The following is a 24,493-nucleotide window of genomic DNA, read 5'->3' as shown; positions in this document are numbered from 1 at the left end:
CTCCAGCCTCAGATCCCAGAGGACCAGGGCCCCTGGCCTGGCTAAGGAGCAGCAGGGTCAGGGTGGGAGGGTGGGAAGCTGGGCCGTGGCCGGGCCCAAGAAACAGGCTCGGGGAAGCAGAGCTGGTGCCCGGGAGGTGGGGGCTGGGGAAGCTGTCTCTGGGAACCAGTTCCTGGGGGGGTGCCACAGGCTCACCGTGAACAGACCCTTCTTCTCAGGTGTGGAGGGCTGTAGCCTGCGATCCTCGGTCTGCGGGTCCTGCACCTTCTCGATGCCAGCACCCAGCAGCTCATTCTTGAGCAGGGCGGAGTAGGCCAGGCCATCTGCGGGCACCAAGCACAGTGCAGTGAGGTGGGGCAGGGCAGGGCAGGGTGGGGGCCTGCAGGGCGGATGGGCTGGGACCCTAACCTTTGCCGTTGTCTGAGGTGGCGTCCTTGGCTTTCCGGTTCTGACTGGGAGACTTCTCATTCTCCTGCAGGGAGGAGAGCAGAGAGGGAGGGGTTGAGGTGCCTGCTTGTTCCTGGCTCTAGAGCAAGGAGGCTAGGAGGGGCCCTGGGCCTCCCGGGGGGTCCCATCTCCTGCCCGGCCGGCCCCTCACGTTGATCCTGTGGAAGTTCACGCTCCAGTTCGCTCCAGCTCTAGAGGGGATGAAGCGGTCTCCGTGCTTGCTGGGCGAGGACACGGGGGAGCTGGCAGGCGTCAGGGTCCGCCGCATCTCCGTGACCTGAAGGGCATCAGCGGGGGCCTGTTCTCAGCACTGAGAACCCCGGCCACTGAGCAAAGAGGGCTTTGATCTTGCAAACCCGAGTGGAGCCACAGTCACTCTTGGTCAGGGATTTATGTGCCCGAAGCCTCCAGGAGGTGCCAGGCCCACGGGCAGGCTCGGCTTCCAAACACTGCCGGGCAGGAGGGTGGAGAGGGCAGGGCCATGGGACGGGATGGAACGGCAGGAATGGGGGCCATGGCAGAGGGGACAGAGCCAGGGAGCAAAAGACCCGGACTGCCCTCCCAGCGCTGCGCGGATGCCACGCATTCACTGTTTCTAAAAGATGCAGGCCTTGACGGCACAAGACATAGAACAGCTGTGCCCAGAACCACCTGGGAGTGTGGTCCCCTCATCCCCATTTCCTGCCACCCACAACACCCGTCTAACCCTCCAACCCCATCTGACTGTCCCTGCGCCACACACAACACCCGTCTAACCCTCCAACCCCATCTGACTGCCCCCATGCCACCCACAACACCCGTCTAACTGTCCAACCCCATCTGACTGTTCCTGCGCCACCCACAACACCCATCTAACCCTCCAACCCCATCTGATTGCCTCCATGCCACACAACACCCGTCTAACCCTCCAATCCCATCTGATTGCTCCCACGCCACCCACAACACCCGTCTAACTGTCCAACCCCATCTGACTGTCCCTGCGCCACACAACACCCATCTAACCCTCCAACCCCATCTGACTGCCCCTGCGCCACACAACACCCGTGTAACCCTCTAACCCCATCTGACTGTCCCCGCGCCACCCACAACACCCATCTAACCCTCTAACCCCATCTGACTGCCCCCGCGCCACACAACACCCGTCTATCCGTCCAACCCCATCTGACTGCCCCTGCGCCACACAACACCCATCTAACCCTCCAACCCCATCTGACTACCCCCGCGCCACACAACACCCATCTAACCCTCCAACCCCATCTGACTGTCCCCGTGCCATCACCCACAACACCCGTCTAACCCCCCAACCCCATCTGACTGCCCCCGCGCCACACAACACCCATCTAACCCTCTAACCCCATCTGACTGTCCCCGTGCCATCCTTTTTCTTTTTTTTTTTTTTTTTTTTTTTTTTTTTTTTTTTTTTTTTTGAGACGGAGTCTCACTGTGTCTCCCAGGCTGGAGTGCAGTGGCGCGATCTCGGCTCACTGCAAGCTCCGCCCCCCGGGTTCACGCCATTCTCCCGCCTCAGCCTCCTGAGTAGCTGGGACTACAGGCGCCCGCTACCGCGCCCGGCTAGGTTTTTGTATTTTTAGTAGAGACGGGGTTTCACCATGTTAGCCAGGATAGTCTCGATCTCCTGACCTTGTGATCCACCCGCCTCGGCCTCCCAAAGTGCTGGGATTACAGGCTTGAGCCACCGCGCCCGGCCGCCATCCTTTTTCTATGAGGAGTCTGTTATGAGCTGACCAGTGTCCCAAAGAGGATAGTGTGAAATCCTGAGCCCTGCTACCTGGGAATGGGACTCTGTGCACACGACTTTCTTGCAGAGGTGATTACACCCAAGAGGAAGCCATTAGGATGGGCCTGATTTGAGGACAAGCATCCTCAGAGAAAGAGGGAAACACGGACACAAAGACACAGGGAGACGGTTCCGGGACGGACGCAGGGGCCAGAGCGATGTGGCACAGCCACGGATAGCAGGAGCCCCCAGAAGCTGGGAGAGGCGGGAAGGGTCCTCCCCTGGAGCCTTGAGGGGAAATGTGGCCCTGCCCACACCATGACCCCCGACTCCCGCTCCCCAGGACTGGGAGAGGTTCTGCGAGTGCTGCGTAGGCCCCGTCTGCGGCCTCTCTGGTGGAGCCCCAGGAAACACAGGCTTATGTAGGATAAAGTTCTGTCTGCTGTCACATCTCCCTGCCCCCAGCCTGTGACGCTGTCATGGCCCTGACACTTGGGAGGGTTCCAGGGCTGTCTCTCCACAGCCTGGCACTCTGTCTGGGTCGGAAGGTGGTTCTGTGTCATAAAGTCCAGGCTGTGCTGGGTGACTGCAGGGCGGGCCGGGTGTGTGGGGAGCTCTCCCACACTGCAAATGCCCGCTCCTCACCCATCTCCTGTTCACCAGTTCACACCCTGGCCTGGCTGCATCCGTGAAACTCAAAGTGCACTGGGTGGAGGGTGCTGGGTCCTCGCACTGAGCCCCACCCTCCCATGCACTGCTGGGCCCGCAGGCACACAGGGCGCTCAGGCTCCCGCTGTCCTCCAGGCAGCCCCGAGAGCGCTCTGGAGGTCGAGGGCCAGCACTAGGGCTGCTCGGTGCTGTGGTGCCCAGACCCTCTCTGTGCACACAGATACCCGTGTATTCAGACCCTGTCTGTGCACACAGATACCCGTGTATTCAGACCCTCTCTGTGCACACAGATACCCGTGTATTCAGACCCTCTCTGTGCACACAGATACCCGTGTATTCAGACCCTCTCTGTGCACACAGATACCCGTGTATTCAGACCCTCTCTGTGCACACAGATACCCGTGTATTCAGACCCTCTCTGTGCACACAGATACCCGTGTATTCAGACCCTCTCTGTGCACACAGATACCCGTGTATTCAGACCCTCTCTGTGCACACAGATACCCGTGTATTCAGACCCTCTCTGTGCACACAGATACCCGTGTATTCAGACCCTCTCTGTGCACACAGATACCCGTGTATTCAGACCCTCTCTGTGCACACAGATACCCGTGTATTCAGACCCTCTCTGTGCACACAGATACCCGTGTATTCAGACCCTCTCTGTGCACACAGATACCCGTGTATTCAGACCCTGTCTGTGCACACAGATACCCGTGTATTCGTGCCTCTCTGTCTGAAATCCCTGAGGTTGCAAAGACCCCTCTAATTCTGTGCCACTTTTTTTCTGCAGCGGCCCTATCCCTTCACCAACGGGGACCCTGCCACACCACGCAGGATCCCGGATCCGCGTCCCTGACTCTGCCCTGCGGGGACCGTGCTGCACAGGGGCGAAGGCGGCTGTGGTGGGCTCCTGCAGGTCCTGGGACCCAGGCTTTGGGGTTTGAAGCTGAACTAAGCCTTGAAGGTGAGCCTGCCCCAGGCCCACCCAATGCCTGGGCACAGAGGGTGCCGGTGCTGAGGGAGCCGCAATGGGGCAGCCCCTCCCCAGAGGCCCATGCCCCTCAGACCCATCTGTGCAGGTCAGCAGCCCATGGGGGAGGGACTCGGGACGACGGCAACTTAGTCTTTGAGAATGATGGCTCAGGCGTCTGTCACGGGGAGGGGCTGGTGGCCATCCAGGCTAAGCCTCGTGCTATTCTGACCCAGGCTTCGTGTTGTATAGACGGCAACGGGAGTCTGGCCCCTCAGCCCCCGGCAGGAGTCGCGTGGGGAGGCAGGTGAGGGATGTGGCTGTCATACAGCAGGCGCCAGCCCCGAGTGCCAGCCCTGAGACCCTGTGTGGCCAGTGGAGTGCCCGGAGCGCAGGGCAAGACAAACATAGCTGGGCTGGGGAGGAGGGATGGAGCACAAGGAAGGACAAAGCCAGGTCCCCCAAATCCCACAGGGTTCCAGATGCACCTGGGGCTAGGAGACAGGAACGGGTGTCCCCAAAGGCTCTGCAGGCCACCCCAGCTCCACTACTCCGGGCCTTTAGCCTCCTCATCCATCTAAGCCCTGCTGGGCTCTGACTACGGCCCTGGGGGTGGCAGCAACCCCGACAGCCCAGGTGGCAGAGGCCCCGTGTGACCTGAGGGACTGGGACCTGAGTGGTTCGTGGGGCTCTAGCAACAGTGGGAGCGTCCGAGGCTGCTGGCCAGGGCAGAGGCAGCTGGGGGAGGGGGAGCCACAGTGGTGGGCGGGGAAGGGGCACTCACGCGTGGCATCGTGTTCTCATTCTGGATGACGATCTGGCGGAGCAGGCGCCGCTCATAGTCCTGGTCCATGGCGAGGCAGGTCTTGGCCTGCGGCAAGGTTAGCCTGTGGCGGGAAGGGCAGGAGAAGTCAATGGGGCAGGGCCAGTCGCCCGAGGACCACGGGCTCACTTGCACCTCCAGGCCCTGGCAGCCAGAGTGACTGTGGGCTCCTCCTGCCTCCTCTGTGGGGACCTCCTGCCAGCCCCAGCCTCATTCTGGGTGAGGCTCCCCTAACCCTGGTCTCAGTTGCTGCTGACAGACCCTCCCAGCCAGTACATCCCACACCCTGTCCTCCTGCCCGGGAAAGGGGCTTTCTGCCCTGGAGGCCCCGGTAGGGAGGCGGGGGCTCGGAAGAATCCTGGAGGTCCCGGCAAGGACTCTTCCCTGAGCGTGGGCAGCCTCCACGTCTCGAGGCGCCACGGGGACCCACGTGTGTGTACGTGTGCAAGGGGGTTCGACAAACCACACCAGCTCTAAGGCAGTGTGCAAGAGCTGGCCATGCACAGACCCCGGGTCAGCCATGTGGGTCCAGGCCCAGGTAGACCAGGCCACGGCTCCGGGGACATCAGCCTCCTGTGGACAAGCCACATCCGCATTCAGCTACAACCAAGGTAACATCCAGGGGCCCATGCAGAGCCCACACGGGACCAGGCTCAGCCAAACCAGGAAGGCCCCTCTAAGAGGGCGGCGTTTATGTTGAGGCGTGAAGAAAAGTGGCAGTGAGGAGACCGGCAAAGAACGTTCCAGAGAGAGATGCACAGCCCGAGGCAGGAAGGGGGTTTGCACGAGAACAAAGTGAAGGTCCGTGTAGGCAGTGGAGATAGAAGGTAGCCTAGAAACAACGCTCTTTCCACCAGGGCCAGCAAACCACAGACCGAGGCCACGTGCAGGCTGCTGGTCTGTAAATACAGTGGTTCTTTTTGCAGACAGGGTCTCCATCTGTTGCCCAGGGGGCACAATCACGGATCACTGCAGCCTCCACCTCCTGGGCTCAAGTGTGGTGGTACGCACCTGTGGTCCCAGCTACTTGGGAGGCTGAGGCTGGAGGATCGCCTGAGGCTGGGAATTTCAGACTGCAGTAAGCTATGATCATGCCACTGCACTCCAGCCTGGGTGACAGAGCAAGACTCTGTCTCAAAAAAAAAAAAAAAAGTGAAAAAATTTACCGAAAGTTTACCATCTTGACCACGTTTAAGTGTGCAGTTCCGGCCAGGCGCGGCGGCTCATGTCTGTAATCCCAACAGTTTGGGAGGCCGAGGCGAGTGGATCACGAGGTCAGGAATTTGAGACCAGCCTGGCCAACGTTGTGAAACCCCGTCTCTACTAAAAATACAAAAATTGGCCGGGCGCGGTGGCTCAAGCCTGTAATCCCAGCACTTTGGGAGGCTGAGACGGGCGGATCACAAGGTCAGGAGATCGAGACCATCCTGGCTAACATGGTGAAACCCCGTCTCTACTAAAAATACAAAAAACTAGCCGGGCGAGGTGGCGGGCGCCTGTAGTCCCAGCTACTCGGGAGGCTGAGGCAGGAGAATGGCATAAACCCGGGAAGCAGAGCTTGCAGTGAGCTGAGATCCGGCCACTGCACTCCAGCCTGGGCGACAGAGCGAGACTCCGTCTCAAAAAAAAAAAAAAAAAAAAAAAAACAAAAATTAGCCGGGTATGATGGCGCATGCCTTTAATCCCAGCTACTCGGGAGGCTGAGGCAGGAGGATCGCTTGAACCCGGGAGGAGGAGCTTGCAGTGAGCCGAGATTGTGCCACTGCACTCCTGCCTGGGTGACAGAGCAGGCCTCCATCTCAAAAAAACAAAAACAAAAAAACAAAAAAAGGACAGTTCAGTGGCATTAATCACATTCCCGTGGTTGTGCAGCCACCACCACCGTCATCCCTAGAACTTTCTCATCTTCCTAAACTGAAACTCTGTCCCCATGGAACACTCACTCCCCATCCCTCTCCCCAGTCCCTGGTGACTTCTTTGGCAGGTAAGTTCCTCAACCATTAAACACAGAGACTCTCTCAGTGATGAAAGCTGTGTCCCATTCTGCTACTGACATTAAGTGATAATAAAGTTATGTCTAAGGAAGAGAAACCCACAGTTACCATGGGACCCAGCACTTCCTAGATACATACCCAGGAGAACGGGGAAGGCACAGGAACTGGTACACAAATGCTCACAGACGCACAATTCGTAACAGCCAAAATACGGCAAAATCCTACATACGCATCAACAAGTGAGGGACGAACCAGCGCAGCCCTCCACACGCCGGAACACAACCCAGCCATGAAAGGAGCAAGGCTCTGACCCAGGCCACAGCGTGGACACGCCCTGGGGACGTTGCACCCTTTGAGAGACACCAAACACAAAAGACCTGGGAGGGCCCTGGAGGAGGCCGACTCACAGAGACCAGGAGGGCCGAGGCGACACCTGCTTTTTTAGGAAACAGACACCCGAGGCAGGCACTAGCTTGCGTCACCAGGTAGGGACAGATCCATGCGGGTTTGGTGCTGCTCCTGTCATCCTGAGCACTACTCTGTCCTGAGATACTGAGGTGGTCGGCCTGATTGCCACCTCCACAGCCCCAGGAGGCCTCTGACGAGCTCCCGGCCTGGGGCTGGAGATAGGATCAACCGCAGGGCTGTTTCTTCTGCAAGAGCCCGCAGGCAGCGCTGCCTGGGCCTGCAGTCATGGGACACATGGGGTCCCCGGCTCGGCCACATGGGGCCAGTCAGGCTCTGAGGGACAGGCGCGTGCAGCCCACAGCCCTGTGTTAGTGGGTTTTCATGGCTTATCTCATGTCCCCTCTGCAAGGCCTCATGGACGGGGTGCCAGCGCCCGCCGCCTGTGCAGATGAGGACAGGAAGGCAGAGTGCAGAGCAGCCAGTGCAGAGCAGCAATGCCCATGGCCACATAGAAGGCTCAGGGCTCTCTACGTGGCTCAGCCCAACGCATGGGGTGGTCCACGCGGCTACAGAGCAGTGGCCAGCAGCTCTCCCTCCTTCCAGCCTGCCCCCACACCCCCCCCGGGGCCAGATCACGTCACCAGCCTCCTCCCCACCCCCTTCTCCCTCACCCAGACTGGCCTCTCCCAACCCACATTCCCCACTGGTTCTCCACAGGGCACAGCCGCCTCCTGCAGCCCCAAAGGCCCACGTGTCCCCACCACACCCGACCACTCCTGGGCCAGCACTGGCCATTCCAGGACGAGGAGAGGCCTAAGCATCTGTCCCCAGTGAAGACAGCCTGTGGGGGACAATTTCCCGAGCCTGGAGCCAGAGGGGCTATAGAGACCTGAGCCCCAGGAGAGCGGTGGGTGTGGCCCCCGGAACTGACTCACTCATGAACAGGGAATCTACGCAGATCCTGAGCCCCAGTGGGTGTGGGCGCCCCGGGACCGATTCGCAGATGAAGGGGGATCTACACAGATCCTCCAGCACTTACAGAAAGGAAACCGCGGAGCAGAGGCCACTTTCTTTTTTTTTTTTTTTTGAGACGGAGTCTTGCTCTGTCGCCCAGGCTGGAGTGCAGTGGCCGGATCTCAGCTCACTGCAAGCTCCCCCTCCCGGGTTCACGCCATTCTCCTGCCTCAGCCTCCCGAGTAGCTGGGACTACAGGCGTCCGCCACATCGCCCGGCTAGTTTTTTGTTATTTTTTTAGTAGAGACGGGGTTTCACCATGTTAGCCAGGATGGTCTCGATCTCCTGACCTCGTGATCCACCCGTCTCGGCCTCCCAAAGTGCTGGGATTACAGGCTTGAGCCACCGCGCCCGGCCAAGAGGCCACTTTCAAAGGCAGTACTATGGCATGAAAACCCCACTCTGGGGCAGGGGCTCATGGGGGGGGTCTCCGTCGGAAGCGCAGTGCTACGTCCAGGCCGTGCAGAGGTGGTGAGTACAGCCACAGAGGACTTCAGTCGTGGCCGGGGAGGACAGCTGGAAACATCTGCTTCACAGGCAGCAGCGCCCAGACAGTAGCCTGTACCCCTTGGCACACCAAAAACCAGGCAGGACCTGAACACTGAGCCTCAGTGCGGGGGTGAGAGCGCCGCTGCTCAGACTCCAGGAATCCCAGAGCCAAGAGGCGAGGAACTTGTTCAAGTCTAGCAAATCCAAGGCCAGAGAGAGGCCAGCCCTCCGCCCTCCTCGGGGTAGATCAGCCACCACCATCGGCTCCATGCAGGTCGCCCAGCACTGACAGCTTCACAGGCCCCACGCAGCCAGCAGGCGACTCACCACATAGACCCGGCTGCCGCAGGGCAGAGACGATCCGGACTGCCCAGGGGCATAGGGTCCTGACCCCAGGACCTGTGCTTAGGCCACCTTGCAGAGCAACAGGGACTCTGCAAGTGCGACTGAATGTTTCAGAGGGTGGCAGGTGTGGATGGGGCTTCCCGAGACACTTATGCTCCCCACGGTCCTGGAGGCCCTCTCTCTGCCCAGCCCCGTAAAAGGTGCCCTGCCTTCTCTCTTTCCTCTCTGTGCCCCCAGGCCCCTGACTTCTAACAGCCCCATACTGTGTTGGATGTGGTGGGGAGGGTCATTCATTGACCAACACACACGAACGGGAGCCCTCCCAACAAGAGGGCCACAGACCTACCCACCCACTGGAGTGAGCTCCCTGTGGGAGGAGGCGGTGGGAGAAAACCAAGCTGGTGGAGAAGCATCCTAGGCAGCGGCATGTGCTGCCAGGAAACACTTTCTTTAATGGAGACAGGGTCTCTTGCTCTGTCGCCCAGGCTGGAGCGCAGTAGTTTGATCATAGCTCACTGCAGCCTCCACCTCCTGGGCTCCAGCTATCCTCCTCCCTCAGCCTCCTGAGTAGCTAGGACCACAGACATGCACCACCATGCCTGCTAAAGGAAGGACATTTGTAAAAGTGGCCCCCAACAACCAGCTGCCAAAGGAAAAGGAAGATGGACAACAGTACCAGCAGACTCCAAACCCCAGCACAGGACAGTCTCCCCAAGACCTGGCACCTCGCAGAGGGACCCATGGGCGCGGGAGCGCGGGTATAAGTGGAACAGCTCCAGCACTGCATTCCATGCCAGCACCGCCCCTGCTCCAGATCTGACTTTGGGGGTGAGGCCCGGCCCTTCTCTTGTCCTGGTGGGAACCTCTCCGGCTTCTGTACCTTCAGCATCCTTGGCCAGGCCTTCTCCAAGAATGGAAAAACTTCACAATGCAAATCTTATTCATTAAAGAACTTAGCTGCCAGGCACGGCAGGAGGATACCAGGAGTTCGAGATCAGCCAACATGGCAAAACCCCGTTTCTACACAAAGTACAGACAGAGGCACTGTTGGGGGCTGAGGCGGGCGGATCACCTGAGCTCAGGAGTTCGAGACCAACCTGGCCAACATGGTGAAACCTCATCTCTACTAAAAAACAAAAATTAGCTGGGCATGGTGGCACATGCTTGTAATCCCAGCTACTCGGGAGGCTGAGGCAGGTGAATCGCTTGAACCTGGAAGGCTGAGGTTGCAGTGAGCAGAGATCGTGCCACTGCACTCCAGCCTGGGTAACAGAGTGAGACTGTGTCTCAAAAAAAAAAACAAAAACAAAAAACCATGGCCGGGCGCGGTGGCTCAAGCCTGTAATCCCAGCACTTTGGGAGGCCGAGACGGGCGGATCACGAGGTCAGGAGATCGAGACCATCCTGGCTAACACGGTGAAACCCCGTCTCTACTAAAAATACAAGAAAATTAGCCGGGCGAGGTGGTGGGCGCCTGTAGTCCCAGCTACTTGGGAGGCTGAGGCAGGAGAATGGCGTGAACCCGGGGGGGGCGGAGCTTGCAGTGAGCCGAGATCGCGCCACTGCACTCCAGCCTGGGGCACAGAGCAAGACTCCGTCTCAAAAAAAAAAAAAAAAAAACCAAACAGCTAGCTGGGTGTGGTGGCGCACATCTGTAGTCCCAGGACTCAGGAGGCTGATGTGGAGGCTACAGTGAGCCGAGACTGCGCCACTGCACTCCAGCCTGGGCAACAGTGCAAGACACTGTCTCAGGAAAAAAAAAAAAAAAGAAGAACTTAAAAGAGTTTAGTTACAAATCACAGCGTTTCAGATGACGCTTTTTTGTTTATCTTGTTTCACAGAGACCTTAGCGATGCAATTCATTTCCAGAGACCTAAGTGTGAGTCCTTCAGGTAAACACTGCACAAACAGGAGCGCCTTGGAATTTTTATCTTTTTAAAATTTTTATTCATTTATTTTTTTGAGACAGTGTCTCACTCTTTTTGCCCAGGCTGGAGTGCAGTGGTGCAATCTCGGCGCACTGCAACCTCTGCCTCCCCGGTTCAAGCAATTCTCCTGCCTCAGTTTCTCAAGTAGCTGGGATTACAGGCATGCGCCGCCACACCCGGCTATTTTTTTATATTTTTAGTAGACGGGGGTTTCACCACGTTTTCCAGGTTGGTCTCGAACTCCTGACCTCAGGTGATCCACCTGCCTCGGCCTCCCAAAGTGCTAGGATTACAGGCGTGAGCCACAGGGCCCAGCCAGAATTTTTATTTTTGAGATCGGGTCTCATTCTGTTGCCCAGGCTGGAGAGCAGTGGTGCAATTATGGCTCACTGCAGCCTTTGCCTCCTAGGCTCAGGTGATCATCCCGCCTCGGCCTCTGGAGGAGCTGGGACCACAGGCGTACTCCACCAGACCCAGCCACCTTTTGTATTTTTTGTAGAGACGGAGCCTTCCCATGTTGCCCAGGCTGGTCCTGAACTTCTGGGCTCAAGCAATCTGCCCACCTCGGCCTCCCAGAGAGCTGGGGTTACAGGTGTGAGCCACCGCACCTGGCCAGCATTTTTCCAGAATGAGAGGATGTAAACAAACGTGACCAGCAGCAGCGGCGGTAACTGCGTGCACTGAGGCACGTGCTGGCAGAGTCTGGTTGCGATTGGCTAAATATCATCCCCCACTTCCCCGGAACACTGATGCTGCCCTGAAGTCAGCACTGAAAGCAAGTACACACAGCACCAGCTGCAGCTGCACACGGCCCCTGGCACACATCGCTGCCCAGCAGCACACGGCTGCACCTCATGAACCCTCCTGGGCAACAGAGATGCTGGGAACCAGTGGCCCAGATGTTGGCAGGCGGGCGGCAGCCGTCACAGTGTACTGGCCACACAACTCACTCAGGCTGCCAAGGCTGGTGGGAAAAACCACAGGGCCCAGGCCTGCCCAGCAGCCTGAGACCCAGCTCCTGTCTGTCCCTGCAGTGAGGGCAGGGGCGCACACGGCGGGTGTACAAACTGTCGTCCCACCTCCGACATCTAGAGGGTCCTGGGTCCCGGGCCTGGGGCCTCCCAGGGCACCTCACCTGGACACTTGCCCGGTGCTGCCAGCGGCCCTCAGCTCAGCTCCGGGAACCCCAGCGACCCCTCCAAGCCCCTCGCTCAGCCGCGCTGCAGGAAGAACAAAATCCAGGAGCCATAAGAAACATGGCTGTGGAATTCAACACCGGGAAGATTGGGAGTCCGCAGGGCAGACACGCCACCAACACAGTTAAAAAAGAGATGACAAACTGGGGGAGGCATCGGCCACCCACAGGAGAGCCCAAAGAAGCAAAGGACACCAACAAACCGCACTGGGAAAGGACCAGTCCTCCCTCGCAGTTGGGAGCTGCCAGTCCAACCGAGGACACCACCCTCCCGCCTGTCAGACGGGGGAGGCTGCAGGCTGGGGGACTCGGCCTCGCCAGCCCAGGCGTGGGGAGAGACAGCCACACGCACTCATGGTTGGCAGAAGCCGAAAACTGCTACGGCTTCAAAGGAAGGCAATTTGGCAATTGCTTCCAAAATTTAAAAAATGTACATTTTCTGTGGTGTGGTATTTCTACTTCTAAGAATTTATCCTTAGAAACTCCGCGTGCGTGTGCAGAGATGGAGTCACTGCAGCAGCCTGTCATAGTGGAAGGCGCAAAAGGCCACCAGATGGGGTGGAAGAGGCTGCAAGACCCACTGCACAGACAAACGGACTGTGCAGAGCACACTGCTCCCAGGAGGTTCGAAAAGCGGCTAGTCATGGGGTAGGTGGGGAGAGGAAGGAGAGGACGGGGATCAGGGAGGAAGGAAGCCTTATTTCTCCTGGCACCTCACTTTGTACTTCTTGAATTCTGAATCACATGAACTGTGAGCTATTCAAAAAAATAAACCAGCGGGCAGAGATGGGCCAGGCGGACCCCAGATGAGACCGGGTACCACCACGTTCTCACTCCTCTGCCGGACGCTCGGAAGGTTTCATTACAAAAGGTTAGAGAAGAGAGAAACCAGGATCTTAAGTTGCTGTTAAGTAATTCCTGAGCACGGACAACGTGCATGGCTGTGTGGAAAGGCTCAGACTGGATAGAGGGAGTTCAGCAGCAACCCGGACCCTCACTGCCAATCAGCAGTGAATCGGTGAATGACACGTGCTCTGCCAGGCCCTGCAGAGGTTCTCATCCCTGGCCCAGGGGTGCCTGGTGGGGACGCTGCTGTGGCTCTGCCTGTGTGGCCGACACCTGCAACTTGGTTGCCCTGGTCTGGGTGGTGGACCCGGGCCCTGGGCCACCGGGCTTCCTGCTGCCCCATTCCCTTGGCAGGGCACTGCCCTGTGGGTCCTACAAATCCAATGGGGCAACTCATAGGAAAGGTCCACCTTTCACCCCCTGGGCCCCAGAATGAAGAGCCAGGAGGCCCCCTGCTGCCACTGCCCCGGGCAAGCCTTCAGTCTCCAAGCTTCTTCCTGTTCCCCTGGGAAATGGGCATGACCCGGTCACCTGACAACGCAGTGACAGGGCCCCTGTACAGAGGGAGACGCCGTGGGATAAACATGTGGGAACAAATGGAGTCGGCCCCTGCTCACACCAGACCCTAGAATGAGCCTCCGATGGGGCAGACAGCACAAACCAGGGGGACCGCCAGCTCCTGAGATTCACCTTCTCTCCCGCCCACTTAGGGTGTGGATTTCAATGTGTGCAGCCTCCTGGGACCTCAGCAGGGCAGAGGATCATGGGATGCAGAGTCTCTTGGGGGTCTGTGGAATCCCATAACCCAGGGGGTCTTAACCAGGGTAATTCTGCCCCCAGGGTATCGATATATGGTGATGTCTGGGGACATCTGTGGTTGGCATGACTGGGGGTGCCCCTGGTGTGGAGTGGGTGGAGGCCAGGGACGCTGCTCAACACCCTGTAGTGCCCAGGATGATCGCACCCCAGAGAACGATCCGGACCCAATGTCCACAGGGTGCAGGGGCAGAGACCCTGCTCTAGGGCAAGACCAGGGAAGTGACTCGAATGAGTGAGACCTGAAGAGTGTGGCCAGGAACCCCCAGCCCCCACCCCCACTGCACCAGTGGGGAGACGAGGAAAGGGAGCCGATAAGGCATTGTTTGTGGGGGCCAATGACGTGGCACGATTTGTCTCCAGGCTCGACTCTGTGGTGTCCCTGAGTGGGGACGCAAAGCATGAGGGGCTGTGTGTCGTGTAGACAGGGCCTGGGAACACCACTGGTGCAAGCCCCCAGGTCTCACCCGGTGCCGAGTCTTCCTCAGGAACACAGCTCTCTGCTCCTGGAGGCTCAGCCAAGCTCCTACTCCTGCAAGGCTTTGCTTGGCTGGAAAAACTGGTCCCCACTGTTGTCACAATTTTTTTCAGGTTCTTTAACGGACAAAAGGAATTGAAACATCCCAATGACGGATCTTTTATGACTCATGTGTTGAGGCTGACTATGGTCTGGACAGGCCACCTGTGATAAACACCAGGGCGCCCCCCACCCCGGCCCTGCAGACACCGGGGCAGACCGCCCTGGGTAAGGGTAACTCCAGCCTGCGGGTGGGTGGCACTTGCTACCCACAGGGGACATGGAGCAGGTAAGGGAGGAGGGAACACCGACCAGAGCCTCATGGGTGCCGCCATGTCCCGTGCGGGCTCCTGGCCCAGGGGCAGAGCATCGGAACACACATGGGGCTAGGACAGAGGCGAACCTTGCCCGGGCCCACCGGCTGGCACAGCTGGAAGCACTCAGTATGCCTGACTGAATGTCCTCGGGACAGCAGGTGGGCAGGCGCCACCGCATCTCGGGGACGGCGACAGCACCCTCTGCTCAAGGTCCCTGTGCAGTTGGTGAGGGGAGAGCTGGGACGTGAACCCAGCCAGTCTGGGTCTGGCTCTGTGCCCACTCCCTGACCCTTGCCCCAGGAGGTGAGGCGTCCCCGACTCAGCACTCGGCCCGGCCCTGCCCACGGGGAAGCTGCAAGGCAGTGCTTCCTGCTGGAGTCTCCGCAGAGGGGTTCCGGCAGGAGACGTCTGACTAAGGATCACTGGATGGCGGTGACAGAGCCGGGGGACGGGCCGGCTCACGGCCCCTTGCAGGTCCCAACCCCTGCAAAGTTGCAAAATGCTCCTGCCTGAGAGGTCCCAGGTGCCCCCAGACCACCTATGAGGCCCTGGCCCAGCTGCCTCTCAGGGAGCCCTCTCTCGTGTGAGAGACAAGGGACTGTGCTGGGTGCCTGCGCATGATGTCCAGACATCCTCTGCAGGGCTGGGGAGAAGCACCAGATGAGAAAGACCCCCCCAAAGAAAAATGGGGGGTGGCCCAGCTATCCGCTCTCTGCTCTCACTGGATCTGGGAGTTTCTGGGGCACTTTGCCTCCTGCCCTGCACCCAGGAGTGTCCTTCATGAAACATGGCTTCACAAGCATCACTCATCCCACTGATCTCATTCCCAGCCACTCCTCAGAAGAGGACTCCAGATGGCTCTCTCGGGTCCCATTTGGATGCCCTCAGTGTCATGATGCAATTAAGGGGGCAGCCGTGCCAGCCACATAGATGGCCTTGTCAGAACATGTGAGCCCCCCACCAGCACCACACCACCCAGCACACGAGGCCCTTGGCCCTGCAGCTCCAGGGGCCCAAGGCAGGTGAAGCACCCAGATACCCTTATCGCCAGCCCTCCCTGTGCCCTCCCATGGAAGTAAACCAAGTCCCGTGAAAAGGTTCCAGCAGGGTCCATCAGAAAGAGTGTGGGCTTTCGACGGGACCAGCCCAGGCTTTGAGTCCCTGTTTCAACCCTTCCTGGCCACGAAGCTTTGGGCAGCTTCACCTCCTGGGAGGTCAGTCTCCTCATCAGTTAAGCAGGGATAGTGCTGTGCACCCAGGAAGCTGTGAACTCAGGCACGAGGTCTACGGGGCGGCAGGCATCCAGCCTGATCCAGAGAAGGTGCTTAGCGAGAGCTGGCTGGGCCCAGGACTCCCAGCTGCGCACAGGGCCCCGGAGGAGCTCAGTGGATGCTGGCTGGGCCCGGGACTCATGACAGGTGCATGAAGGTCCCCAGACTGCTCCCTGCTCCTTCATCCTTGGGCATGGGGGTGCCTTGGCAGCCAGGATGCTGCCCCAGTGACCTCCTGGCCACAGACCACAACACTTATCTCCTCCCATGCTGCCCCCGTCAGTGCCAGAGAAGAGGAAGGACATCAGAGAAATGGGGCTCCTGGGGCAGGTGGCCGTGGTTGCAGGGGTGGACTGACACAGGGGAGAGGTGGACTCTGGACCAGAACCAGAGCCAGGACCTAGCGGAGAGACCGCTGAGGCACAGAGATCTCTGCAGGGAGCAACCCCCACCTGCGGAAGAACAAGCTGAGCTGGCGGCCTCTGACCTCTACAACGCAAAGACACAGCCAGGAGTAGCCAGGGAAAAAGGGTGGGGCCCAGACCCTCGGCGAGGGACAGTGCGCCTTCCAGGGTGCCCGTGTGAGCCACGGCAAGGCCAGTTACTGCTGGGGGCCGGTGCCTGGGCCCCGGGACCATACGCCGCGCGCGTCATTCATTTACTCACGCCGCCAGCTGCCAGCCGCCGCCTCCCCACCAACCAGCCATGCGCCATGTGGGTTCTAGGTGCCGACCCAGGCGCTGCAAAGCAGAGCCGAGCTGCTGCCCCCGGGGTGTGCAGTCTGTTTTTCTTTGTTTTTAAAACACAGAGACGAGGCTCAGGGTCTCCCTATATTGCCCAGGCTGATTTCGAACTCCTGGGCTCATCAAGCAGTCCTCCTGCTGAGGCCTCCCACGTGCTGGGATTCCAGGTGTGAGCCTCTGCACCTGGCCGGCAGGCAGTCTAGAGTGAACAGCAGTCTAGAGTGGACGACAAGCATCCCCAGGGTGTTCTCAGCCAGCAGCTCTCACCCTCTGCCCTGTGTGGGGACGGCTCCCACATCCGGCCTACTCCAGTGAGAACTGCTCTCCACACTTCCAAATGGTGCCTGCAGATAAAAGACCCGAGGTTTCTCATCTCCAGCCTCCTGGTACCACCGAGCACCCATAGCCCTGTCTGACTTGGTGACACCTTCAGACCTAAAAGACACCCGGGTCTGCAGCAGCACAGAAGGCTGCAGTGCCCCATGCGAGGAGGAAGGCAGCGCGGCACCAAGCCTGCAGCCTCTCAGGATCGGATGGAGCCCCATCAGGTTCCCGAGGCCTGCACATCTCTGCATCTCTGTCTGTGTCATGCAGCTCCCACCCACGGGTCCCAGGTGAGGTGAGGCGGCAGCAGGAAAAACCCAGTCCAGGGAGTTCAGGGCAGGGGTCCCAACCTCAGCACTGGGGACATCTGGGCCGGATCGCAGTCCATGGTGGGGAGTCCTAGGCTACACGGGGCACTGAGCAGCATCCCTGGCCTTCACTCACTCCATGCCAGGAGCACCCCCCAGGTGTGACAATGCGCAGAGGTCCCAAGATGTTGCCCAGTGTCCTGTGGGGGCAGAGTCACCCAGGTGGGGAATGTATGGATGAGGGGGATCCTTAGGTGGAAGAGTTGCTCCCCAGGGCAAACAGACCAACACTGGCCTCCCACACTCCTCAGCCCTCTGGTGAAAGCAGACAGATGCCTGCTGCCCACCCTCTCTCTGCTCCCATCATCCTTCCACCACTGACCCAGCGGCCTGCAAGCCTGGTGGCGATGAGAATACAGAGGTTCCCAGGCCAAATCTGATCTGGGAGAGAGGAAGACTCACAACAGAAGGGAATGTGTGCAAAACGGCACAGGAATCTGAACGGCCTGCCTGCCACTCTCCAGAACCCAGCAGTGACGCCGGGCATGCTGGCTCTGCCGCTAATCCCAGAGCTTTGGGAGGCTGGGGCAGGAGGATCACTTGAGCCCAGGAATTCAAGACCAGCCTGAGCAACATGGTGAAACCCCGTCTCCACAAAAAATACAAACATTAGCCAGGTATGGTGGCGCACCCAGAGTCCCAGCTACTCTGGAGACTGAAGTGGATGGATCACCTGAGCCTGGAAGGTCGAGGCTGCAGTGAGTTGTGACTGCGCCAATGCACTCCAGCCTGAGCAACAAAGCGAGACTCTATCTCAAAAGAAAAAAATCAGAACTGTGCAGCAATTTGGGAAGGCTGGGGTGGAGGGGACACACTGGGGGCAGGAGGACAAGGTGGAAAGGTTGGAAGGCAGCTCTCTTGAGCTGGGCTCATGGGGATGACCCCATCAGACACGATCGGCCGGCGAGAGGAGGCACCAGCGCCTCAGTCACAGAGCAACAAGGACGGTCGCCACACAACCACCAGCGCCTGCCTCTTTGTGGCCGCTGGACTCACAACAGGAAGATACTGGAAACTGCACCGGTGTTCACTGAATAAGGAGACGCACAAAACCCGGTACCTCCACACCACAGAACATGACTCCGCCATGAAAAAGAGCAGGGCTCTGACTCAGGCCACAGCCTAGACACCTTGAGGACATCACGCTCAGTGAGAGAAGCCAGACACGAAAGGCCACACAATGTGGGATCCCATTTCTATGAAATGTCCGGGACAGGCCCCGCCACAGAGGCAGGGGAGACAGGTGGTGGCGGCGGATGGGGTCAAGGCCGGTTCCTTCCTGGGGTGATGAGAATGCTCTAGGATTGGACAGAGGGGATGGCGGCCCAAGCCTGTGAACATATAAAAACCAGGGAACTGCATGCTCTGAAGCAGTGAATCATGTGGCAGCAGAAGTGTATCCGAATAAAGCTGCTACGAGCAAAAATTAAATAAAGTAAGAAGGGCCAGTGAAGAAGCCCGAAGGAAAAACCAGACGGAGTAGGAAGCCGAGAGCGCGGGGGCGTTCACTGTTGGGGTGGCGTGTCATTCGTGGTCAGTGGTGGCTGCGTGACTGAATGAGGCGCGGCCAGGCAGGCTGCCTGTGCGCCCCTCATCCCATCCACGAATGAGGACACTGAGGCAGAGGAAGGCAGTCACCTGCCAAGGCACACAGGGACCTGGGGCCGCTGGGGACGTGATCGTCCCTGGACGAGAACCTAAGTGGCCCAGGAAGGGGCTCTGGCTCTGTGCTGAGTGCAGTGGCTGGGGAGAATAGTGACATGTGGGCAAGGCAGTGACATGTGGAGTTGACGAGAAGGTCACTGGTGACCACAGGGAGGTGTTGGGGGCAGAACAGAGACGAGGTCAAACATTCCCTTTCCTGCTGGCAGGTGCCCGGGTCCCTGTGGCAGCGCCAGCAGGGGATGCGCTGCTGGCAAGCACATGGCCCAGGGCACTGCACAGGCCGGGGGCGGAGCGGGCACCAGGCAGGCGCACTCGCTGCCCTCATGGGGCTCACAGTCCAGACACTGGGGACAGGCTGCTTTCTGTACTGGGGCCGTCCTGGGCACAGTGGGGCACTGGGCAGCACCCGTGGCTCAAACACAGCCAAGAGTCCCCTGGGGACAGAATCGGGCGGTGGAGAGCTTTGCTCCAGGAGAAAGGAGTGACAGGGCTGGGATCAGTGAGTGACAGGGCTGGGATCGGTGAGTTCCTAGAAGACCAAGCCCCTGGATCTTCACCTCTGCCAGGAGTCCCCGGGAGCAGCCCTTCACACACTGCCTTTCCATCCTCTCCCCTCTAAGTGACACCAAACAAAAGGTCCTCAGAACCAATTCCCATTCTGGGCCTCCCAAACCCAGAAGTTCTCAGTCTACAAAACCCCCTCACCAGAAGTCCCATTAAACAGTAGGTGATTTGAAAATCAACATAAGGCCGAGTGCGGTGGCTCACGCCTGTAATCATAGCACTTTGGGAGGCCGAAGCGGGAAGATCACCTGAGGTCAGGAGTTCGAGACCAGCCTGGCCAACATGGTGAAACCCTGTCTCTACTAAAAATATAAAAATTAGCCGGGCGTGATGGCACACACCTGTAATCCCAGCTACTTGGGAGGCTGAGGCAGGAGAATCACTTGAACCTGGGAGGCAGAAGTTGCAGTGAGCTGAGATCACACCACTGCACTCCAACCTAAAGCGAAACTCCATCTCAAAGAAAAAAAAAAGAAAAAAGAAAAAAAAGTTAAAGAAAATCAAGGTAGCCCCACCTTGAAACCAATTAGGCTTGTTTGTTTCTAGGAACTCGTCCTTCAAACCCCAAACCCCCACCTCCACCCCCACCACTGCCTGCAGCCAGGGCACAGGTTCTGAAATTTGACCTGGGAAGCAGTTACAGGGGCAAATTGGCGGGCACCACCTTGCCAAGATACCCCTCTCCAGTAAAGTACAGGGCTTGACTTTGAGCAAATATCTGCACCCTTAGCAAAACCCTCTGCAACCCAAATCCGCTCGCTGTGCAAGGCGCCGGGCAGCAGCCAGTGGCCAGCACACCTGCCTCCACTTGGGATTCCGAAGGAAATAATAATTGGGTGTCGCCAAAACACACGGCCCCTGACACAGAAGGAGGCCCACGCGGAATTCCACATGACAGACGGTCCCAGATACATCCACTCCAGGGACCAAACCCAGGCGATGTCATCAGCTTCTATCCCCACCCCCACGCCCGGAGAGCCCACCTGGCCTTCACTTCAAAGGCCCCACAGGCTGCCCTCACGCCGGGGGTGTGTGTTCTGGGTGGCTGATTTTCCCTTAGGTAAATCACCCTCCTTCAAAGCATATAGGTTGGGGTGGGGGCCTCACCACGGGGAGGCATGAGGTCATCGCCCAGTAGACTGGGGCAGGGCGGGGGAAGCTGAACGAGAGAGGCGCCCTGAACCAGAGGATGAGTTTGGGGTGGAGAAAACAGGGGAAAAAACAAAACAGATTTAGGCTGAACATTTGCACATTAGGGGGTCTCAGGCCATGGGGTGGGGACAGGTCCGGACGGTGGAAGGGGGGCAGGGGGGTGTCACGGGTTTGAGTAGGGGTAAAATGGCTCTGAATGGGGGACGCACTCCATATTCTAGGGATCCGAGATGGTCAGGCTTGCGTTTGGAAGAAGACACGGGGCATGACGAGGTTCAGTTCGGAGGGAGGACTTGTACATAGCTAGCTCGTCTGAGGCTTTGGTGGGAGAGCTAGATTTGGGGGGAATGGGGGCTGGCAGGGGGCACGCTGGGAGGGTGGAGGAGCAGAAATCAGAGAGACGAGGTGAGACGGGGACACCCATGCACTCAACCCGTACCTGCGGGGACTCGTGGACACAACAGTGACCCCAGACACAGGTTTCCGGGTGTCCCGGGCTGAGACTGCATTTTACTGGGGCGAGGGGCTGGTTGGGGCCTGGGCGAGCCATGTGGGGGGCTTCATGTGGGCAGGACCCAAGCTGGGAGGGTCTGAACTGGGAAGTCCCGGGGATGACAGGCCAGGGAGAAATTACCCGGGTTAGGAGGCGGGGTCTGCTGTTCTAGGGGTGCGCAGTGGGGTCCCCTGGTTGGGAGCGCAGAGTTCAGCCTATTTTAAAAAGAATGGTGGACGCTGACTGCGGCTGCGGGGAGGTCACGACTTGCAGGTGGCTCGGGGTGGGGGTCACGGCAGGCCCCGACGTGGGGGGACGCTGGGATTTGGGTGTTAACTCGGGAGACGGGGATGCTGAGGTCACCCGGGCCTAGTTCGGCCTGGGAGGCGGCATTCGAGGGGACTGGGGGCTCCTGGAGGGGCCTGAGCTGGGGTGGGGGTGGCAGCCTGCCCCGCCGTCTCGGTTTTGGGGGGTCGCAGTCGAGCTCCGCCGCTTAGGGCCCGGGGGGCGGGTCCCCGACCCCGGTCGCCTCACCTGGCTCGCTCCCGTCGCTCGCTGGCTCCCGCCGACCCCGCCTCTCCCGGCACCGCACAGCGCCCGCCTCCGGCCCCCGCAGCTCCCGCAAGCCCGGCCGCAGCCGCCGCTGACGGGCTCCCGGGCTCCGCGGTCCCTAATATGGCGGCGGTCGCTCCTCCGCTGCCTCCCGGCTCCCTCCCTCCGCCGCGCGCGCCCAGCCGGCCGCGCGCACCCCCGCAACCCGGCCACGCCCCCACGCCGGCGCGCGGCGAATCGCGGCCACGCCCCCCGCCTGCCCCACACCTCGCCAGGCTCTGCCCACTCCGAGTGGCTGCGCCTGCGCGCGTTGGGCATCTCGGGAGGACGTGACGTCTCCCGCGATTCGAATCAATACAGGAAGCGCGGCTCCACGCGTTGCCCAGGGCAACCACGACCGGAAGAGGACCGGCCAGGTGCTAGATGTTGCAGAAATGGCTCTGGTATGTCGAGGGTGTGGTTCCCACTGGGGACAGTCGCGGAATGGGGCGCCCCAGGGCGGACCCTTCCTAGGGCAGATTGAAGCCAGGCACACCACAGTGTGGCATTGACGTTGAGCCTAACGAGCGCAGATAGGACCCAACACCAGGTGCGTGTGCCGAACGTAGAAACGTCACTGCTGAGAGTCATTCATTTATTCAACGAGCATGCATTGCGCTCCTACTAAGTGCTGCTCCTCCAGGCCCCAGTGAGACAGCAGGAAACAAAACAGGTGTTTAGGCCGGGTGTGGTGGCTCAGGCCTGTAATCCCAGCACTTTGGGAGGCCGAGGCGGGCGGATCACCTGAGGTGCGGAGTTCAAGACCAGCCTGGCCAACATAGTGAAACCCCGTCTCTACTAAAAATAGAAAAATTAGCCGGGCGTGGTGGCGCATGCCTGTAATCCCAGCTACTCGGGAGGCTGAGGCAGGAGAATCCCTTGAACCCAGGAGGCGGAGGTTGCAGTGAGCCGAGATTGCACCACTGCACTCCAGCCAGGGCGAAAGAGCAAGGCTATGTCTGGAAAAAAAAAAAAACAGGTTTAAAAAAAAAATTCTGGGCCGGGCGCGGTGGCTCACGCCTGTAATCACAGCACTTTGGGAGGCGGAGGCAGGTGGATCACCTGAGGTCAGAAGTTCGAGACCAGCCTGGCCAACATAGTGAAACCCCGTCTCTACTAAAAATACAAAAAATTATCCGAGCATCGTGGCAGGTGCCTGTAATTCCAGCTACTCAGGAGTCTGAGGCAGGAGAATTGCTTGAACCGGGGAAGCAGAGGTTTCAGTGAGCTGAGATCGCGCCATTGTACTCCAGCCTGGGCAACAGGGCAAGACTCCATCTCAAAAAAAAAACAAGGTTAAACATAGAATTTCCACATGACATAGCAGTAACACTCCTAGGTATCTACCTAAGAGAAATAAACATGTAACGTCCATGCAAAAACTCACACACCCATGTGCATAGCAGCTTTATTCTTAACAGCCACAAAGTACACACAACCCAAATGTGCATCAACAGATGAATGGAAAACGCTCCATTCATACAATGACACGGTATTTTGCAATATGAGACAATGAGGCTCTGACACAGGCTACAACTTGGATGAACCTCGAAAGCATTGTGCCCAGTGAAACGAGCCAGACACAACACAGTGAGTGATTCCATTGGTATGAAATGTCCAGATAAGCAAATTCATACAGACAGGAAGTGGATTAGTGGTTACCAGAGGCTGGAAGAGGGGGATCAGGAGTGACTGGAATGAACTTTATTTTGGGGGGTTGATGGATATGTTCTAAAATTGATATGATGGCCATGCACCTGGCTCACACCTGTATTCCCAGCACTTTGGGAGGCCAAGGTGGGCAGATCACTTGAGGTCAGGAGTTCGAGATCAGCCTGGCCAATCTGGTGAAACCCCGTCTTTACTTAAAAAATACAAAAATGAGCCAGGTGTGGTGGCGCGCACCTGTAGTCCCAGCTACTCGGGAGGCTGAGGCAGGGGAATCACTTGAACCCGGGAAGTGGAGGTTGCAGTGAGCCCAGATCATGCCACCACACTCCAGTCTGGGCGTCACAGCAAGACTCCGTCTCAGGAAAAAAAAAAAAAAAAAATTGATGTGACGATGGCTGCCTGACTCTGAATATACTAAACACCACTCAATTATCACATTACACGGATGAATTGTACAGTATGTAAACTATATCTCAATACAGCTGTTATTTAAAAAGTTCTTGCCAGGCACAGTGGCTCGCACCTATAATCCCAGTGCTTTGGGAGGCGGAGGCAGGTGGATCATGAAGTCAAGAGATTGAGACCATCCTGGCCAACATGGTGAAACCCCGTCTCTACTAAAAATACAAAAATTAGCTGGGCGTGGTGGCGCGTGCCTGTAATCCCAGCTTCTCAGGAGGCTGAGGTAGGAGAATCACTTGAACCCGGGGGATGGAGGTTGAAGTGAGCTGAGATTGCACCACTGCACTCCAGCCTGACAACAGAGCAAGACTCGGTCTCAAAAAAAAAAAAAAAAAAAATTCCCCTTTGTCTGGAGCTGAGTTAAGGAGAAAAGAGAACAGGGAATAGGAGGCGGCAAGAGGTTACGGTTTCAGATGCAGTGCTCGGGGATGGTCTTATTGCAAACACGATGTTTTAATAAAGATCTGAAAGAGGAGCCAGGCGCGGTGGCTCACGGCTGTAATCTTGGCACTTTGAGAGGCCGAGGTGGGCGGATCACTTGAGGTCAGGCCTTCAAGACCAGCCTGGCCAATATGGTGAAACCTCATCTCTACTAAAACTACAAAAATTAGCCAGGTGTGGCAGCAGGCTCCTGTATTCCCAGCTACTCGGGAGGCTGAGGGAGGAGAAT

At 58.5% G+C, this 24,493-nt stretch overlaps 1 protein-coding gene and 1 non-coding gene across 2 annotated transcripts in view; one reads left to right on the top strand and one right to left on the bottom strand.

Annotated features, from left to right (window-relative positions):
• The window catches only part of FZR1 (fizzy and cell division cycle 20 related 1), a 29,731-nt gene extending 7,490 nt beyond the window's left edge, over nt 1-22,241 (bottom strand). The window contains exons 1-5 of the mRNA XM_025366412.1: nt 21,634-22,241; nt 4,612-4,714; nt 599-724; nt 409-472; nt 196-323 (exon numbers count right to left, since the gene is read on the bottom strand). Coding sequence (XP_025222197.1) covers nt 196-323; nt 409-472; nt 599-724; nt 4,612-4,680 — 387 coding nt within the window. The 5' untranslated portion in view covers nt 4,681-4,714; nt 21,634-22,241. The remainder of the gene's footprint in view (nt 1-195; nt 324-408; nt 473-598; nt 725-4,611; nt 4,715-21,633) is intronic.
• On the top strand, nt 6,667-6,735 carry LOC112613656. The gene has a single exon (XR_003116982.1). It is a non-coding gene; the product is annotated as a small nucleolar RNA SNORD38 (small nucleolar RNA).
• Nucleotides 22,242-24,493: the final 2,252 nt, after the last annotated feature.

This window comes from Theropithecus gelada, chromosome 19, assembly GCF_003255815.1.
Source record: "Theropithecus gelada isolate Dixy chromosome 19, Tgel_1.0, whole genome shotgun sequence".
In the NCBI taxonomy this organism is placed as follows: Eukaryota; Metazoa; Chordata; class Mammalia; order Primates; family Cercopithecidae; genus Theropithecus; species Theropithecus gelada.
This window is presented reverse-complemented; position numbering and strand designations above follow the sequence as displayed.